The sequence below is a fragment of the Lissotriton vulgaris genome, chromosome 2_1 (assembly GCF_964263255.1).
Source record: "Lissotriton vulgaris chromosome 2_1, aLisVul1.2, whole genome shotgun sequence".
NCBI classification, from domain to species: Eukaryota; Metazoa; Chordata; class Amphibia; order Caudata; family Salamandridae; genus Lissotriton; species Lissotriton vulgaris.
In genome coordinates, this window is record NC_141687.1 from 2,003,570,055 (window position 1) to 2,003,591,520 (window position 21,466).

The window sequence follows — 21,466 nt, forward strand, 5'->3', positions numbered from 1 at the left end:
TGATACTGTAGTTGCTGTGAGACCTTTGCATGACGATGAGCCTTTGTATGTTCCTCCGAGGGGTGCAGGAACAAGTGCTAATAAAGATTCAGATGGTGCAAAGGGATATTTTGTTTATAATTAGGTCTATAATCCTTGGAGACATTATGGCTCTTAAAGCCGCTTTGCCCGATCCGTTGAAAAATCCTGCCGCTTTCTATGAAGAAGTGGAAGGAGCCATTGGCTCCTGCACTATGACTTTGCCAAATATCGATATGTTTTTTGGACTTATTTTGCACCCTGATATGTGGAGAACAATTCGGAAAATAGATGATAATGTAGCATATGGTGAATCTTGGATGCATTTAGAAGAAATAGATGCGGCTAGGGAACCTGCTCAAAAACCACAACAGGAGATATTAGATCTTCCCAAAGCTATTGTGACTAAGTTAAAACTCTCATAACCCCTAAGAAAATAGATTGGACAATGTTAGCTTCTTGTGAAGAGAAAGCGGATGAGTACGTTTCTGTTTTCTTTACACAATTTGGAGAGACATTCCATGATTTTAGTGGGCAGTCATTGACAGATGACACAGGTAAGCATTTGTTCGTCGACAAATTTGTTGCTAACATGTTGCCAGAAATAGCTAGTCGCCTCAAGGCCAGCGAGAGTTTGTGGACTACGTCTTCCCCAGTCTCCATTTTGACTATAGCCCAGTATTATGAATGTCAGGAATTGGAAGCAAAAGGCAAAGAGGATAAGAAGGTTAAGGATTTAAAAACTAAAGTTATGTTGGCTCAAGTATATGGTCTACCATTCAGAGGTGGTGGTAGAGGCGGACATGCAGTGTATATAACCCTGGTGTACCCCTTTTCTCTCTGCCAACTTTGTCTTCTGATCAGTGTGCTTCTTGTAAAGAGATTGTACATTGGCGTTCTGAGTGCCCCATTTAACGAGGTCAGCAGTATCAACGAGTAGAGGAAGCATGAGAGGACACCTTGGGTATTCAGGACAAAGGGGAGGAATAGGAAATTGTCCCAGGTTTGAGGCAGTTGAACATGGACCAAATTATTCTAATACTTTTGACAAACGGAATCAATATCATTCATTCATAAAACTTTTATTCGGTTACATCTTAGCGAACCCATAAAAAGTACAAAGATAAAAGACTACAGTACATATAAAAATCACAGTGTCGAAGTACATTTAAAAACAATTGTCGTTTAAGTTCATTGCTAACAATAATTAATTGGCAAACTAAACAGAAGATAGAATAAACTGGATCACTCAAGAATTACAGCGAATTTTTAAACATGATTTTAGAAAACAAGCTACGCACTTAGCAGTGTATTGAGAATCCAAAAACTGCAGAGCCAGATAAGCGGGCCGACATGTTCTCAGGCCCATTTTTCGCAGTAAGGGAATAATCCAGCGCTTGCGAGAGAGCTCATAGTATCTACAAAACAATATTACATGCATCGTAGACTGGGATGATATGCCATCACGAGGGCATTTCGTTGGATTAAGTGACCAGTCCTGCTCTTTTGGAAATGAAACTAGGCGAAAGAAAGAATTGAATCGGAACCTAGTCAATACACATTTTTCATAAGTAGTTAGATGGAATGTTAGGTATGGTTGAATACCCAAAGCAGTCTGGACTTCTAGGATCTGTACGTTTGAGGGTTTGCTTATTTCTTGATAAACACGTAGTTCCCTAAGATGGGTTAATCATAGTTTTTTCAGGTCTTTCCTGGTAATGTCTGTCATCATGGAAGGTTCTAAAAAATAAGAAATACTGTCCAAGTCCTTAAAGAAACTGGACACGTACAGAAGCCATGGAATTTTTCTCCAATTTGCCAAGGCCAAACAATCGGTTATCAGTGAGCGGGTTAGATGGCATTGTGTCTTGGTCCAGATACGATGCCACAGCAAAATCAGCTGCCATCTAATATTATCTATTAGATAATCAATACCCAGCTCGATGTGGCAACCGTATGTTGGAGCACTTTGAGGTACTGCCAGTAAATATTTAAAAAACCCATTCTCAACCGTTTGAAGGGCGTCAATGGGAGTGTAACCCCACACCCCTGCACCGTAGGTTGCTACGCTATGACACTTTGCGTGATACATTTTTAGCAACTCCACTGGAGCAGGCTTACCCAGTTTCCTCGAAAAGGAAACTAGAGCTGAGGTTGCTCTCTGAAAAAGTAGCTTTTTGCTAACCAGGGCTTGTTTCCGACATAATCTATCGTCCACTAAAATTCCTAGGTAGGGATATTCCCTGGTACGTTCCAACCTAACTTTATCAATAAAAACTGGTTTAGGTTTCTTCACCCAGGGACCAATATGCATAACATAGGTTTTATTTTTATTCACTTTTAGGCCTAAAGAGAGTATAAATTGGCAATATTTATTTAGCTGTCTTTGTAGCTGATTTAAGGTTCTGGCTAGAATTACGGAGTCATCCGCGTATAATAACGCAGGAATAGGGCGGTGATTGATAGATGGAAGGTCCTGGCTCCCTTCGAGCATGGCCGCTTCCAGCCCGTTTGTATATAAGTTAAATAAAAAGGGAGCCAGGACACAGCCCTGTCTAACGCCTTTAATAACGGCATATGATGGAGATAACCAATCCCGTATCTAACGCATGCAGTGGTGTCTGAGTAAAGTTCACGAAGAAATTGAATAAGTGGTGGGTCTACCCCTAGTTCTCCGAGAATAGACCACAGCCTTGAATGAATGACACAGTCAAACGCTGCGCTGAGGTCTACATAGACTAAATACAGATTGCCACTTTTGGCCCCAACATATTTACTGATCTAGGCTAGGTTCAATGCCTGCTCTACAGTACCAAGTCCCTCCTGGAAGCCATATTGCAGATCCGTCAAGATGTTATTCGTAGACGCCCAATCCTGGAGACGTTCCAAGATCAGCCGACCTGCAACTTTCCCCAGGAAGTCCAGGAGGGAGATGGGCCTGTAACAGGCTGGGTTGTTACGTTCGCCCTTCTTGAAAATTGGGAGCAAGATGGAAGTGGACCAGGAGTCTATTAGACCAATTTTTGTGACTGCTGCCATAACCTGAGTGACAAGAGGTGACCAGAGTTCCAGGCTATGTGCAAAGATATCTAGTGGAACTCCGTCCGGGCCGGGGGCCTTACCGGTTTTGGAGGATGACAGCGCGTTAATGACCTCCTTATGATCGAAGAGAAGGTCAATAGGAAATATCTGGTCCCTGTAACAGTCACCTGCCACGTGAACCTCGTTGCCAGTATCCTCGGGGGGTCCACCAAATATCTTTGAGAAGTGGGCTACCCACTCATCAGCCGTCACTGCAACGTCAAGATGTTGTGAGGATGAAGCATCTACCAAGAAGGGTGATTTTACCGTACGCTAGAACAGAGAACTGTCTGGATAGGATAGGCAGCTCTCGTGTAATTGGGCCCACAAGTTCTTCTTGGTTTCATTCCCACGGTTAAGCTGTGCTAGTTTATAAACCTTTCTTAGTTTAGTAATTTCAGCTCGGTCTCGAACTGGGTCTTGGAGAGCTGTTTTTAGGTTAGTTAGGGCTTTACGGCAGTTTAAGTTAAACCAGCCTTTAGTTACCTATTTTCTGGACTTTTGGTTACAAGACAACTCCTCCCGTATGATTCTAATAATTTCCAGAAAGCTGGTTATGATCAGCTGGGGTGAGGAGTCCAGTACTAAGCAGTTATTCATCCAAGGAAGGGCTCTGGATACCCCTTTGCTAGTAATTGCTGCTGGGTCAATTTTAGACCATTTTACAGAAAAAAACGTTTACTTCGTCCATGGACATGATTGTTGGTTCAGTAAACTTGGCCTGATTAATTGTGAGGAAACATTTTTGATTAACAGGGTAACACTGTTAGGAAAATGGTCGCTGCTAATGTCTGAGCCTGTTTTAAAAGTTACCAGTTGACCCTTTATAATCTGGGAACATAAAATGTAATTGATGACACTTGACAGACCCCTACCATGGAACGTTGGCAAGAAAACAGCGGGGGATCTACAAGGTCATTCGCAAAGTCCATCTCTATTGAAAATAGACACTCATTTAAGCAGTTACCTAGCTTTGTGTGCATAAAGTGTGTCAGGGAACATCCATTTTCATCCTGAAGACCACAGTTGCCATTCTTGTAATTATTATATAATGAAATATTAAAATCCCCCCCCCCCAAATCACATAGGAGGTAGAAGAAATGTACTTATTCCGCTGTTCATTTAAAAAAGATGTAATTTCAATTAAAATTTTAACACATTCAATTGACTGAAGGTTATTATAAAAGTTAACCAAAAAATATGTCATACATTTATTGAATGAAACCCTTAAGATTTGATAATTCTCACCAGACAGAAGAACAGTTATATCCATGGGTGGTAAATTGTTTGCAGTATATACTGCAAGACCTCCCTTGGATCTACCGAAAGTTCTAGAACTAGAAGGGACATAAAATGTTTTATAACCTAGCAGGTGCATAGGCTCAATGGCCCAGGTTTCTTGCAGGCACAATATCTGGTGTACACTAACTGTATCTAACCAAGCTTTGAGGTTAATTTTGGAGCGGAGACCGGCAACGTTCCAAAATAAAACAGAAAAAGTTAGGTTGGGGTTTGGCGGGTCATTAATTTCGAGGGGAATTTTGGGAGCTTTTATGCCTATCGAGGGATACACTTCTGACGCCGGATCAAGTAATTGTATTTTAGGGGGTTCGTCAGGGATTATAAAACTATCATGGACCAAACCTACTTCTGATGTTCTTGGGATGTCCACCTCCCCCTCGCTACCAGGTGTCTCATTCTTAGCAGCTAAAGTCTCTGATAAATCAACGGTTATATCTAGGGAGGAATTGGGTATTATTAATTTTAATTCCATTATCCTGTCGGGGATTACGATGTTTGAGGAGGTTCTCGGGGAGCTAAGCGATGGTTGTGGAGATTTGGACCCGAGAAATTTTGGGTCCGAGCTGCCCTGACCAGTACGTGTTGGTGGTCAATCCACCATTTCTAAGCAATTAAATCTGTTTGGGACTGGTATACCTCTCCATCCTACAGGAGGAGCAATGTCTCTACCTCCGGTTCCCGACCAGTCGACCCATTCCCTTCTCCTATCCCAGTTTCCTACTTGAGTCCAGTTCCATTCTGGGCCTTCGTTATAACGAGGTGCTGTGGGGGGGGTAGAAGAAGGAGAGTCTTTTTGTGTCTATCCCATCATTCCTTACCGGCATACCCCAAGAACAAATATGATCGACTGTATGTGGGTCATCAAAATTGACTATAACACAGTTGCCCGGGATTCTTTTCGACTCCTTACCTATCCAGGGGACCCTGCGGACCATTGAGACTCTGCTAGCAAAGTGCGGTGGCAACAGTCTGTTGGTAGATAGCCAATACAACACCTTGTTTTTTAAAGACCAACCTGGTTCCTCCGCGTTGGGACTCAACTCGGGGACCCCAGTCATAATTACCACATATGGGCTTGCTTCTGGTAGTAAGTGTATTGGGTGCCCACTCCTCCCCCTATTCCTATTGTTGGTATATTGTGCCCCTGATGGTTTAGCAGGGGCAGACTTCACAGTGTCAAGGGGGACTGGGGTTTTTATTGTCTCAGGGACCTTCTTCACCACTAAAGGAGGGGGCTTCGGTTTTGCAATTGTCGCTTCAGTAACGACTTTTGTGGCTTGCACCCCTACCTTAGAGGATTTGCTGTTCACTTTTTGCCCCCCTGTTTGCGCCAGCCCCACCCCTTTTGGGTTATTAGAAATTGCGTTCAAAGCAGCTAACTGCTTTTCGATCTTTATGAGACTCATTTCAATGGGTTGCATGTAAGTTTTAACAAGTTCACCTAATCTAGTTAATAATTGGTTATTTACCCCGCAAACTTTGCACCCTCCTCCCGAGTTGCTAGTTTCACTGAGGTTTGCTGTGTTCATGGAGAGATTTATTATTTCTGTTGGTATAGTAATTAACTCTCTCTGCATTGAACTATCTCGTCCTGTTGCCTGATTGGTGGATGGTTCTTTATGGTGATTATGTTTCTTAGTTTGTTTCGCTTTATGTGGTTCCTTTTGTTTAGGTATGGCGCCCTCCCTCATTCCCCGATCTAGCTCTATGTCAAGATCCTCCCTCCTCGGACTCGCAAAGAGAACAGGGGTTTTTTCTAGCATCTAGGACGATTGCGAGTCTGAGAACTCCAGGGATCCAGTGATACCCTGCGTTCTTGGAGGATTATGCTTTGGTCAATTGCCTCATTTGCCCTAGTAATATAGTGATCGATTGGGCCTATGATCTGTGCTGCGCCCTGTGCTGTTTTACTCCTACTACCTCTAGTAGTCATGTTGGTAGTAACAGAGTTTTGCCAATAATAGAGGAGATGGAGCGTAAGGTATGTCCAATGAAGGGGGCAGGATGGGTATCGCAGGACGAATATAAATGGGGTGGCCCAGTCCAGTCTTACCCGGTCTTTAACGGGCTTAAACGGGCCCGCCCGGAGTCCCGTGAAGCGGGGAGGACGTTGTACTTATGCGCCTCCTGGCACTGTCTGTTGATGCGCGGGGTGCGCGTGGCCTGCTGGGGGTTATAGTTCCCCTGGCCTGCACTCCTCCCGGCGGCCGGGCTCCGAGCTGTTAACGGGAGCCGAGCAGCGGGAGGCAGGCAGTTCTTGTGGCAGGATAGGTGGTTTTGGGAGCACGTCGTCCAAGGCAAGGACTCCACTCGGCGATTCAGGATCAGTATCAGAAAAGGTTTCCCCTGCTCTGCCGGGAGGACGCTGTACTTATGCGCCTCCTGGCGCTGTCTGTTGATGCGTGAGGTGCGCGTGGCCTGCTGGGGGTTTCCTCTCGGCGGCCGGGCTCCGAGCTGTTGACAGGAGCCGAGCAGCGGGAGGCAGGCAGTTCTTGTGGCAGGATAGGTGGTTTTGGGAGCACGTCGTCCAAGGCAAGGACTCCACTCGGCGATTCAGGGTCAGTATCAGAAAAGGTTTCAATATCAATATCAAATGTCTTATTATTCAACTGATGGTCTTCGGGATTCTGATTATGTATAGGAATGCCTAGGATGGGGTAAGGAACCGGTTGAGGTCCCAGTTTATCAGAAAGGTCCTTATGTTGATGCAAACGTCTGGTCTCTACTGATCTGTTTCTGGTTGATACAGGAGCTACTTGTAGTGCTCTGTCTAAAAGATTGGTTCCTAGGGCTTCCCTGTCTGGCGCAATGATAACATCGATAGGATTCTATGGAACACCTACATCTAGCCCACTGTCACAGCCATTTGCATTAAGCCGTAATAAATTCACTGCAGAATGTCCATTTTTGCTTTCTAACTACGCCAGATAATATCGTGGGCATTGATATGCTTAAATATTTTCATGCTACAATAGGTTGTTCCCCAGAAGGTGTGCGTGTTATCTTAAATGATAACTATCCAATGGTTGAGAGGTCTTGTATCTTTAAAGAAGATATTGCTCTGGCATCTTTACCTAGTACTTTATGGGCTACATCAGATACTGATGTGGTACAACTGGTTATCCCACCAGTACAGCTTTATTGCCTCGACTATCCAAATATAAAATATCTTGGGAAGGCGAAGAAGCATTGACGCACATTGTTCGGGGTTTGATCAAGGTGGGGGTTGTGGAAGAAGTCCCTTATAATACCTGTAATAGCCCTGTCCTTCCTATTTTGAAAGGAGGCACTGATACTAAAATGTATAGATTCATTATTGATTAACGAGAGGTTAACAAAATTGTGGTGCCCCAATACTTGGTAGTCTTGGACATCACAACACTTCTTACTATGGTTCCCCCTACTGCCACTACATTTAGTGTAATTGATTTGAAAAATGAATTTTTGTCAATACCTATTCACCCTGACAGCCGTTATTTGTTCAGCTTTACTATGAACAATAGATCATACAGATTCTGTAGAGCTCCACAAGGGTATACAGAGAGTCCTAGCACTTATAGCCAGGCACTGAAAAGGCAGCTTGATTCTTTTCCTGTATTGAAAGGGGTGGCTCTTATTCAATATGTCGATGACATCTTGGCGGCTGCCGATACCCCTGAACAGTGTAAAGGAGGAACACTATCCTTGTTATCATTTCTTGCCTCTCATCATCGCAAAGTCTCTCGGAAGAAGTTGCAATTTTGTAGACAGCAGGTTACCTATTTAGGTCACCTCCTGTCAAAGGAGGGACGTGCACTCACACCAGATCGCATTCAGACCATTTGAGACACTCCTGTGCCCCGTACGTCATGCACTGATTGGCCTTACTTCTTTCTGTAGGCAGTGGATTCCTAGCTTTCGTACATTATTAGACTCTTGTTGGCCAGTTTGACTAAAGGCACTCCGATGCCTCTCCCATGGCTTACTGAATGCCAGAATACGTTCCAACAGTTACATCAAGCTCTTTGTTCTGCACCAGTATTAGGAACTCCAGACTACACTAAGACTTTCACACTCTATGTACACGAGAAGGAAGGTTGTGCTCTCTCAGTTTTAACAGAAACACGGTGATAAACAACATCCTTGTGCATATTTTTCAGCTGTCCGTGATCCAGTTGCCCGTGCGCTGCCTAGTTGTTTTTGAGCGGTTGCGGCTGCAGCAGTGTCCATACGTCAGAGTGAGGGCATAGTGTTGTCACATAGATTGTTTGTGTTAGTACCTCATTCAGTCGATGCCTTGCTAAATCAAACGAAAACACAGCATCTGACTAGTGCCCGTTTGACAGAATATGAATTTACAATTTTGGCCCCTCATATCACATTGAAAAGATGTTTGACTCTGAATCCTGCTACATTCTTGCCACTTCCAGCTACTCAGTCTCAGTCACAAGAGTTAAATGACTGTACATCCCTTACTGAAGAACAAACAAAGGGTTGTGTTGACCTACAAGTTACACCTCTTTCTAACGTTGATGAGGAATTGTGGGTTGATGGGTCCTGCCTGAAGTTGCCTGATGGTACTACATCTGCTGCTTATGCAATTACAACACTGCAGACAGTAGTTGAAACAGCTCTTATCCCACAGAGGTCAGCTCAAGCAGACGAGTTGATAGCACTGACAAGAGCATGTGAGCTTATTACAGATTTGCTTATTGACTTTTACACTGATAGCCAATACACCTTTGGCATTGTACATAGCTTCTGGCAGCTTTGGAAAGAAAGAGGCTTTCTTACTTCACATGGGACACAAATAGTGCATGGGGACTTAGTACATAATCTCCTTACTGCCTTGACCTATCCTAAGAGAGTGGCAATTGTTAAATGTAGCAAACACAAGAAAGTGACCGATAAAATTGGAGCAGGTAATGCCTTTGCGCATTGCACAGCTCGGGAGACCGCAATGCAGCGAAGTACCACATCTATGTATGTAGTTAAATCACAGGCTCAACGTTGGCATGATGCCAGGCAAGAAGTGCTAGACAAGCAACAATCTGTGTCTGTCAATGAATTAGACCAATAGTTCAAGGAGGGGGCATTGGATGATGAGGGCTGATGGAGGAATACAAAAATGTCAAAATGGAAGTTACCCACAGCCTATTTAGACCCTATGATTCATATAGTACATGGGCCAGCACGTGTTGGGGCATCCTCAATAGCAAAGCAACTTATGCAAGTTTGGGATCATCCAGATATTGTCAGTATGGCTCAGAAGATACTCCAGTCCTGTCTGATCAGTCTCCAGTATAATCCTGGAAAGGGAACACAAACTCCAACAGGAGGGTTCGCAATACCTACTGCACCTTTTGAGGTTCAGCAAATGGATTATATACAGCTTGAATGCTGTAATAATCTGAAGTATTCTCTGGTAGTGGTTTGTGCCTTTAGTAAATGGGTGGAGGCATATGCTACGAAAGATAATACAAATGCAAAAAGAACAGTTGATGGACATCCCCTTTGGTTTTGCTACGAAAGATAAATAGAAGACAAACTGTCAGTCAACTGAGACAAATAATCATTCATCCCCCCAGGGGGTCCCTGGGGACCCCCAGTATGCAAGGGGAATTAGTTCCCCCTCTGAAAACATTGACTGGTTTCACATGGACATTTTTTTAGGTGTGAAGTTTTGGAAGTTTAAAAAATTCCTGTAAAATCAGCCGAACTACGAATCCGGATTTACTCACCTACTATCACAAGAGACGTCAGTGCTGCATCTTTGAGCCCAGGACGGACCCTGAAAAGTAAATGTAACCATACTTGCAGTAACTTGAATTTCCTTCCATAGGCTAACATTGACTGGTTTCACATGGAAATTCTTATTAGTGTGGAGTTTTGGAACTTTAAAAAATTCCTCTAAAATCTGCCGAACTACGAATTCCGATTTACTCACCTGTTATCAAGAGAGACCTCAGTGCTCCATCTTTCAGCCCACTACTGAACCTGAAAAGTAATTCTAATCGTAGTTACAGTAACTTGAATTTCCTTCCATAGGCTCACATTGACATGTTTCACTTGAAAAAATTTCTAAGTGTGGAGTTTTGGAACTTTAAAAAATTCGTCAAAAATCAGCCGAACTACAAATTCCGGTTTTACTCAGCTGTTTTCAGGAGAGACCTCAGTGCTGCATCTTTCAGCTCACTACTATTCCTGAAAAGTAAATTTAACTGTACTTACCAGTAACTTGAATTTTCTTTCATAGGATATCATTGCCTGCTATATAAAATATATATAAATTAAAAAAATATTTTAAAAAATATATATTACAATTTCAATATTTTTAAAAACATTTATTTTTCAATTTATATAAAAAATATGTAATGTAATTTCAAAAGTAAAATATCTAAAAATAAATAATTTAAAATAATGTAGTAAATCAGTATAAAAAAAATAACAATTAATACATTTAAAAATTATCATTTACAAAACCTTTGAAATTCACTTCAAAAACCATAGGTTTCAGCCACGTTATAGTTAAAAATGAGCATTTAAAAAACCTCCGAAATTCACTGAAAAAACCATAGGTTTCACCTGCGTTATAGTTAAAAATTAGCATTAAAAAAACCTTAGAAATTCACAGAAAAAAACATAAGTTTCACACATGTTATAGTTAGCTGGACATTTCACTCATACAAAACCATTGAAATGCCCCCGTTATAGCGAACTATAACTTGCGCGCCCGCAATGCACTGCTGATGACGTCACACATTACATCACTCATGACATGGTCAGTGACATCACTCATGACATCACTGATGACATCTCAAATGACATCACTGATGACATCATCCTGTGAAAGACTGACAGACCTCCTCTCAGTGTAATGGCGTAATATAACCCTTGATACACACATTCAAAAATAGAAACTAAAATTTTCAAAAAAAATGGAAATACCAAATCCAGTTAGAACAACCTATTCAGTAATTCTAAAATCTACATACACTTCCAGTCATTCACTAACAGTTCTATATAGGCACTCATACATGTACTCACTCATCATATGTACTCATACACCTATACATCTTATTACACATTTAATTCAGTCGCAATTTGACGCAATTTGCGATTCGCAAATGTGAATGTTCGTACATCTGGCCCTAATTGTTTAATTATTTTTCTAGCTAGTCTCACTCATGAGATGCAGTATTGGGATTTTTAGTTTGTACCACATAGAGCAGATAGGACAGTCACATGGAAAATAGATTCCGGTTGCTAGTCACTGCAAAAACATGTCAAGATTAAATTTCTACATGTCCTGCTTCATCATCATAGAATCTTTATTTGGTTGACAGAAACCACTGTGGAAGAGTACAAAACACATAAATATAAAATATTCTTAGTAAAATGTATCCAATAAAAAAGATAATCAATAAAACAGGTGCAGCCCGGCAGCCTGGACCGTATATAAGCTTATCTGGTCTTAATCTCCTGGACACCAGGGCAGCTCGTAAAAAGCATAAAACAGCAATCATGACATATTGATTAGGGAGCATCTGGAGGTAGACCAAGGCTGGCCTTACCTAAGAGAAATTCAGGGTTTTAACAGGGGGACTAAAAACAACTTCCTATGCCTACTAAAATAGCTGTAAAATATTACAAAATGTAAAGTGTGCTGTGGGACATATTGTCGCAGCTGCAGGGTAGCCAAACATCAGGCAAAGCCCAACCACTATAAGAGGCCAAAAGATGATGAAGTGAGTTAAACCTGAACCTGGCCAGGGGGAACCATTCTCGCTGAAGGCAAACCTGAGTTAGATACTGCTCCATAACCTGAACATTTTTCAGGAGCATATGTCATAGAACCGATGATTTCTGCAGCTCACGCTGCTCTCTATCCATGAGCGCTCGATCCAGGAACAACCTCTTTACACACAAAAATTCTCAAGAGGACAGAGAATTGAGATCATCAAAGACATCAGCCCTCCCCAAAGAGGCAAAAGCAGACTTCACATAGGTCAGCCTCTAGATTTTGACCCAGCACAATAGGGGGCTGAGTGCCACCACATCCGGCACTTGGCCAAGGCAAAGCTCTGCCTTAACTGAGTATGCAAGGATGGAATGCCAGACCTGCACTACCTGACAAAAGAATTGGTTCTCTGCGATTTGGATCTTTCTCATGTTAGCATACCACAAGACCTCATTCCCATACCGCAACTGAGACGCACATTAAGCCTGATACATTTTCAAGAGGACCCTCGATGACCAGGTACTTAGCCTGCCCGCAAAACTAGAAACTGCCACCATGGTTTTAATGAGTTGCCTCAATTAATGGCTTCCAGTTATTTTTAGCATCAAACCCCCAAGTAGGGCAAAGCCAAACTTTGGTTTAGCCACCTAAAAAGTCTTGCTGCTAGTGGACTTTGGGCCAACTGTCAAAACACAGGAATTTTAATAATTTACAGACAAATCCAAGACCTCCATAAATGAGATAAAACTGGTCAGCATCCAAACCCCGAGCCGTGCAGGCCATAAGAACCACATCTTCAGCATATAATAAGACTGGGAGGGATCTAGCTCCAATCAAACGACAGACCACCGAAACTGAGAGTAATGAAGTCTCCAGCCCGTTCAAGTATAAAGTAAAGCGGAATAGGGCGAGAATACATCCTTGATGGACATGACTACTAGTGAAAAATGATCAGGTGCAAGCAGCACCCTGTGAAAAATGAACAGAGGAGGGGGTTTCTGAGTGAAGGTTTGCTAAAGGTACCACAGTATTAGACTCAACCCCATCTGAACGAGCAAGGCCCAGAGTTTTGTACGGTTGATGCTGTGAAATGCAGACGTTAAGTCCATGAAAACTAAATGCGGACGGGGCAACCAATTATTTATTGATTATAGGAGAATATTCAGGCAATGGTCAGAAGTGGACCTACCTGACCTGAAACCATATTGAGCATCACTCATAATGTCATTCTCCTCCGCCCATTCCCACAGCCTATTCAGAATAACCCTCCACATTACCTTTACTACTGCCTCTATTAATGAGATTAGGCAGCATCATTAAGGGTTGTCCTTGTCCCCCTTCTTAAAGACCGGCACGATCACAGCTGTATACCGTGAGGGCAACATCCCCTCCGAGGCGGCCACATTCAGTACCAGAGTCAACAGAGGCCCCCAAACTTCCACATTCCACGTCAGGTCCTGGTGCCTTACTGCGGACAGTGCTAGGATACCCCTGGTGACTTCTTCCAGCGTAAAAACCACAGGAGCACCGGCTTAAACCTCTACGGCCATATCGTTATCCTACTTTTAAATATCATTCATCATGTCTTGTTGGCTCCCAGACCTATATAGGAATGACCTAATATTCAAAAGGGTTTATTTTGTCCTGTTGACAGGTTGAACTGCAGTTTTTACACTGCTACAGTCAAGTTACACTTGTAAGGCTGAAGCCATGTTTTACACTGTCACTATAATGGATGACCAGAGAGGTGCTGCAGCCCACTAGTGACAATTAACTTACAGGCCCAGGGTATACTTTGTAACATAAACTAGGAACTTATAGCTAAGTTAAATATACCAATTAGAAACATGCCAATTTGACAATGTTTAAATAAGGAGCACACTCCCTTACTACTGGTTATCAGTGGTAAAGAGCACAGGGTTCTAAACCATCAAAAAATACAGGGTGTAGCAAAAGGGGTTGACCATAAAAATAGACAGATGTACTAGACGGGCCACTCCCACACAAGTGCTACGATAAACTAGTCAATCCCTTGATGTCTCCTTTGATGACCTTCCTGCTCAGGTGATAGAACGGTGACAATTTGCTAATTCTACAGTGGCGCTTTTTGGTTCCATGCCCATCAGAACCTACTTGTATCCCTCTGTCAACATCTTCCCTAGCCACTAACACTGCCCATGGGGAACACTTCTCCTCACCTGCAAACCCCCCCTGTGAGACAACTAACCCTAGATTGCTCATAGGTGCACCACAGTAGGCGGACAATATCATCATTGCCAACAAGGTGATGTGGCCCATTCTGCCCCCTAGGACAGATTTCTGGCCCCAATCCAGGGCAAGTTCTGCTTAAAATGCTAACAACCAAAAAAAAAAAAAAAACAACAGGCTGTCAGTGTCATCTACTCAATGACACTCAATCTGGCTTAAGGTCTTTTCACAGCAGAGAATCGGACATTCATGCTCTGTCAAACAATCTCAGAGCTATACTACACCACAGTGGCTCTGCTGCCTTTTACTTAATCTCTCTGCAGCATTTGACACAGTTTCTCATTCCATTCTTGTCAATTTCCTTTTTGGTGATCGAATTTGCCATCAAGTTTAGTCTGGTTGACTTCCTTTCTATCTAATAAATCACCATCTGGCAGCCTAAAGTAAAACTGCAGAGAGTGAGGTGGATCTTCTTGTATCACCTACTCCAAATTCATGCACGACTGGTAAGTAGGGGGAATAGCTTTACCCGATGTACAAAAATACTACTGGGCAGTGCATTTAGTGGAAGTCAACCAGTGGGTTCACCAACCTAATGATGACCCGGCATTTCGTATGGACCACCATGTCTTGCGTCCCGGAGGTGAATGAATGGCGTTACTACGCATACATTTATAATGCATGCCTTCACAACGCAGTTTTTACATCGCAACATCCTTTACAATGCATTATTTTAAATAGCATAACATTTCATTGCATTTTCAGAAACTAAATTTACAACGCATTCCGTTACATCGCATTGTACCTTTAAAACGCATACCATTACAATGCATACCATTACATTGCATTTAAGGTAAGTGTTGGATAGTATAGGGGTAATATTTACTATTCTAACTCCAGCGAGTGCAACAGTAGGGTATGTTTTGGATAGTATAGGGGTAACAATTACTATTCTAACTCCAGTGAGTAGGGTAAGAGTCAGATAGTGTAAGGGTACTATGCGTTGTAATGGTTGGTGTTGTAATGACTTGCAATGTAATGCCTGCGTTGTAGTGACATGCATTGTAATGACATGCGTTGTAGTGACATGCAATGTAATGGCTGCATTGTAATGACATGCGATGTAAAGGTTGTTATGATGTAATGACTGCTGTGTAAAGGTAGTGCGATGTAATGACTGTGTTGTAAAGGTTGTTTCCCCCGGGAGTTTCTCTAAATGCATGCTACACCAATCCTAAACGTCTGATACTTATGGGTATCTCTAGAGTGGGAGATCTCTTCTCCAAAAGGACAGTAGCCCGGTTCGCGGAATTACGGAGAGAATATGAGCTGGCGACTTCAGAAACTTTTCACTATCTCCAAGTTTGACATGCACTTTGGGCTGTGATCCCCTGGGGAGAGGTCCTGCCACAGTCATCCCCACTGAAGGATAGATTGCTAGAAGATCACATGAGCAGTAGAGTGATTTCCCTCACCTATAGACAGTTGATCAAAAATTACCCTGATACGCTCCTTCTCTTACGCTCCTGTTGGGATGAGGGTTTGGAGGACCTGGCTGATGAGGACTGGCCCGGGGCCTTGGCTTCTCCCTGGGTGGTAGAAATAAGAATGCAATTTCGGCTGGTCTAGCTAAAGGAGTCTTTGATCCAGCTTGCCACAGGTCGTGTAGACGGTAGGGATCCTTTTTCCATGTTCTTTGGAAATGTTCCACAATTCAGACCTACTGGCAATTGGTTGTGGTGTGTTTGAGTAGTGTGTGTGGGGATGAATTAACACATTCCCCCAATGGTGTCTGCTTAATGTTTGGGATGAGACGGACATTTGTAGTATGGAGCAATTATGGTTCACCATGGGCATGATGATTTCCAAACTTAATATTGCCCATCTTTGGGGAGAGGAGTCTTAACCGAGCCTCAGAAACTGAAAGAGAGATATGGACTGGTGTATGGTAGCGGAGAGGGTGGTTTACAAAAGTAGAGGCTGCGAAAAAATGTGAGATGATCTAGGGCAAAGTGAATGTCTATAGGGGGTAGTCCATGTGCCGCCCCCATAATGCTGCCCTTGAGGTTCGAATCTGCCCCTCATGTGAGTTCTGATCGTCACTAGACAGTCTATGTATTTTAATATCAGTTGGGGGATGGTTGGGGGCTGAATTACACAGTATACATTTGTTGTACTTATGCCCAACAGCTGTGGTATTCGTTACTGCTCTGTTTTATTAGCATGTTTTAATTTAAAAACATTTCTGTTTTTTAAACTTGGCTTTTTCAGCTGCCCTAATGTGCCTGATCAATAATGTCCTCTATCCCAAAGAGTTGGGATGCCATTTTGGGGTGGTGAGCTTCATTAATGTCCCAACGTAACATTAAGAATCTTAAGAGGACAGGCCATCTTTTAAACATTTACTGTAGGTCCCAGCTGTTTGCTTGCTTGCCTTGAAAGGTGGAGGAAGCTGTTCTTTTTTTTACATGATATGTATCATTTTTCGCATTATGTTACTTTTCGGATGCAATTAGACAAATCCATAAACTGAAAAAAGCTATGTTCTCTGGCTTCACAATACAATGCACAGATAAAACAATAAATACATCACAAATTCAAAAGATTACTGTACCTAAATCCCCATCCATCAATTGCGCTGGAAAACACCACATTTCCTAGCTCCGGTGAGAAGTAAAGGAGGGAATCGTCAGTCTCTTCCAAGCCTGCACTCCAGTCGTAGATGTGTTCTCCATCAGTATCTTTTATAACTTGCGTTTCGGTATCTCGCTCAGCTCTCTCTTCTAAGACTTTAGATGTAAAGAGAGATCCAGTGATTGCATTGACCTAGGATAGACAAAATGTGATTGATGTTGGCGACTAAATATTTTAATGTATGGTGAAAAACAATTTTTTTATTCATTAATTCTTTGTGAGGCAGCCATTATTTTCCCATGATGGTTTTATAATAAGCAAACTCTACAATATTAATTTCCTAAAGCAGAAACATAAAACTTTACACTGAGAAGACCTGGTCCATACAGTCTGGCCAGATAAAATTAGGACATTAATGCATAAGTCCTTTGTACTACAAGATCCTGGAAAAAATGTGTTACATAATCCGAATCATTATTTGTGGGCCCATTAGTCAATAACGTCCTAACGAACAAGTTATTTATCCTCGGTAACGCCTTATTTAGTAGACTCTATATATCCATAGGTTCCTTACCTTACAATATTCCTCAGGCGTCAGACTGGATCTTGAAATTTTTTAAGCAATTGGTGGAGTCTCTCCCCTGTGAGCTTTGGTTTGGAAAGGTAGAGGGATCTGCCGTTGATTCAATCACGGCCTGTGAACCACCACTATAGATCTATTGCAGTTGCCTCCAATATCTGGAACAGGTCGGCGAGAATCCCCTGATGCTGTACCCACTAGGACTTTAGATACCACTGCACAGCCCACATATGCCAAAGGGGATGCTTCACCAGCAGGATGCAGGAGGATATGAGACCCAGCAGCCTCACAGTCATTCTCACTGAAATCTAGAATAGATGCCGAAACATTGAATTCAAAGCCTAAATATCCTGGACTCGCTGTTCTTGAGGATATGCCCAAAACTGTAATTTATCCAGAATCAATTCAATGGAAGGTAGCATCTGAGAGGGAGTCAGGTGTGACTTTGGCACCTTGATAATGAACGCCAGTGAATGCATGAGGTCCGCTATAGTAGGGAGGTGGGAGACAATTGCCTGGGGCAAGCTCCCCTCCAACAGCCAGCCGTCGAGGTTGGGGAATACCAGAACCCATGACTTCCGCAATTGTGCTGCAACCCTTGCCATCACATAGGTGAACACTAAAATAGTAATGGTAAAGCCAAAAGGGAGCACAGTTAACTGAGCTCAGAGTTAACTGAATAGACCATAGGCAGCACTTGTGCAAATGTATCCCTCACAGTAAGGGAATAACAACTCAATAAGCATGCAGTGTCCACAGACACAGTGCAAGGTTGGTGGTAGAGAAAAACCTATTTACGAAGGTACACAGCCTTTTGGATTCTTTTTCTGATGGAGTGGTAGGGAACATGCCAGAATTTATGTTGGAGGTTGAGGCTTGGACCACCAGACTCTTAGGGGTTGGGTACTGGGAGAGAAAGGCTGGGTCCTCAGGCACGGGGCGAGGCGGGGCTTAGCCCAGAGCAGGAAATCAGTGAAGACTTCACTAAATTGGAGCAGCAGTTCTGCAGGGGATAGGTTGAAGCACCTCTGGTATTTGTGGCGTAGTTTCCTCACCTTGTCCAATGAATGGGACAAACGCGGAGAAGTCAAAGAGTGCTTAGACTTTTTCAACTTCTTCTTGTGGGACTTATCTGAAGAAGTCCAGGATTGACCTTATAAATATTTATCTATGCAGCACATTATCCTGGGAGCTGCAACCCCCAGCTCAAATTAAGCACAGAGAGAGGGTAGCAACGAGGGAGGAACAAGATGCCTAGTGGGAGAGGAGAGCAGCAGAGGAGGGGCGAGAGGCCTGCAGGGAGAAGAGAGGAGCATGGGATGGACGTGAAGCCTGGAGGGAGAGGGGAGCAACGAGGGAGGGACGAGAGGCCTGGATGGAGAGGGGAAGGATGAGAGGCCTGGAGGGAGAGTAGCGCAGCAGAGGAAGGACAAGAAGGCTGGAGGGAGAAGAGAACAGCAGGGGAGGACGAGAAACTTGGAGGCTGAGGGGAACAACAGCCTGGAGGGAGGGAGGGGGGGGGACAAGAGGACTGGAGGGTGAGGAGAGCAGCAGATGAGGGATGAGAGGCCTGGAAGCAGAGAAAAATAAGAAAAAAGAATACAACACAGGTAGTTTATCGTTAGTTGGAGGTGGGTGTATGCAATCCTCGAGTTTCTGTGCCAGGCGAGGCTCAGCTCCTCACGAGCTCTGCCTCGAGTTTATCTCTGAGAATGGCTGACAGCTGGAGGGGTGGAGGGAGCGCCGTGCCCCAGCAGTGCATGTGCTGCTAAGGGACATGCCAACGCCACTGCCACCCTAGGCTGGGCCAATTTACATCTGCATTGCTCAGCGAAGGGGTGAACAATTTGAAGTGTAAATGGAGGGAGAGGGGTACGCAAATAGAGGGCGAGGGGAGCAACAAGAAGCCTGGAAGGAGAGGGGAACAACAAGGGAGAGACGAGCGGCCTGGAGGGAGAGGGGAGCAACGACGGAGGGACGAGAGGCCTGGAGGGAGACAGGAGCAGTAGGGAAGGAGGGTGAGGAAAGAGGGTACAACCGAGTAAGCATGTGTGAAAGAATAAGCAGGGTGTTCATGAATCAGGCACTGAGCCGAGACAGGAAAATGTTCATTAAAAGTGACGGCGAAGGGCGCCGAATGATTAAAAATCATAAGCAGTAATGGAGGGTGGGGCACAGGGTAATTTCTCTGAAGAGATTTAAAGACTTCAGTCCAAACCATGAAGCACATCATTTTTAGGTCTTGCGTGGCATAGGCTGCGCACATGCACAGTCTCGCTCGTGATATTTAATGACTCTGAGTAGCGAGGGCTAACTCCGCCCCTCTTCTCCATTGGCTGGCCTCAAACGGCGGCCAGCCATTGGAGAAGAGGTCTCAGTTACATCATTGTCTCGCTCTATGACCCGTCTTTTTCGGATTGGGGGCATGTTTTTTAGGTTTGTTCTACCCTCTTCTCCATTGGCTGGAATGGTAAACAACAAGTCAAAAACACGCCCGTTGTTTACACTACAGCCAATGGAGAAGAGTGGAGAAAGAAAAACACGCCCCCCAGTCTGAAAAGGACAGGGCTTAGTTCCTTCGTGTTTATCTTTTTTTCCTAATTCTCGTCGCCTCCTCTACCCCCACCCCACTCCTCCTCTACCCCCACCCCACTTCTCACCTCTCTCCTCCTCTCCTGGGCTCTCCCGGGCTCTCCCGTCCCGGCCGATGCGCTCCCTTGCTGCCGCCGCTGGTGCTGGGCTCTGTGTGTGCCCGCCTTCCGCCGGCTCCTCCCCCTCTTCCCCGGCCGAGACAGAGAAGGCTTCCCCCGGCTGCATCCCCTGCTCCTTGCACCGGTGCCTCACTCCGGTGCTCAGGGCAGGGTCTCGCACACTCCAGCTGTTCTCGTTCTCTGGCCCTCTCCGTTAGCTGGAGCGTCCTCTTCTTCAGCCCCGGGGGCGCGGTGGCCCGCTACCCCAACCCCCTGGGGGTCAGGCATGGGCTAGTGTGAGAAGAGCGCGTCAGATAAATGACATTTTAAAAAACACAGTGCGTACTATGATGTTCATGGTTCAGAATAGCTGCACTTTCCTAATACAAATCCTTTCCATTCAAAGTGCAACTAGAATTGTTCTCTTTCGCTCTTCAGCAGCTTCCAGAACACTGTGCTGGGTATTTGAAAGCATACTAGTTTATAGCACTAACACATGATGCATATAAGACACATCATCCATAGTTGAGCAGGTTTGTTCGCCTGTAGCGTCATACGGGCAAATACAAGGCTCTTTGCGACTGGAATGGCGGTGGTGTCTGAGGTCCTGTGCCGCACACGGGCAAGGACATCGCGGAGCTACACAATGGAGCTCCACTCCCGGCTTCGCCCGGATGCGTGTGGGGGGCGGGGGCTTTCAATTAACGGTGACAAAGGTCTTGTACACAGTGAGGACGGGGTGGCGTCTTGCGGGACAGTTGCGCGTGTCAGAATGGGGCAGGGTGGTCATGGTGCTCAGGAAAACACTAGTAGCAGCAGAGGAGATGAGGCCGAGCACGAGGAGGTTAGGTGCGAAGTTCAGGATAGGCGGCACAGGGAATGGTTCGGGCGCAGGGAGGGGGCTATAGGGAAAGGGTGGCTTGTGGCAAATTGTTAGGCGCTCAGGGAGGGTTGAGCACAGGGTGTGGCTTGGCAGGACAGTGAGGGGGGATTGTTCGGGAGAGGGGACAGGGGGGCGGGTGGTGGCCTACGCGCGGAGCTGCCTACGGGAGGGTGATGGGTGCGGGGGTGCCGCACAGACAATTGCCCTCAACAATACAGGCAAGAAAATAATTAAGGGCACGGCGGGATCGTGACCAGGGAGACCAGAAGTGGAGGGTGTGCACTTCCGCGGGGCGGGTTGGGTGGGGGCTGAAGGGCATGAAGGGGGTGGATGGTGATGCGAGCTAAGTG

General features: G+C 44.4%; 1 protein-coding gene across 4 annotated transcripts in view; it reads right to left on the reverse strand.

The window, feature by feature from the left end:
- Positions 1–21,466, reverse strand: part of EFL1 (elongation factor like GTPase 1) — a 1,188,367-nt gene that overhangs the window by 985,573 nt on the left and 181,328 nt on the right. For all 4 annotated transcript variants that reach the window (XM_086958226.1, XM_086958223.1, XM_086958224.1 and 1 more), the window contains exon 7: positions 16,944–17,155. In XM_086958226.1, coding sequence (XP_086814352.1) covers positions 16,944–17,155 — 212 coding nt within the window. The remainder of the gene's footprint in view (positions 1–16,943; positions 17,156–21,466) is intronic.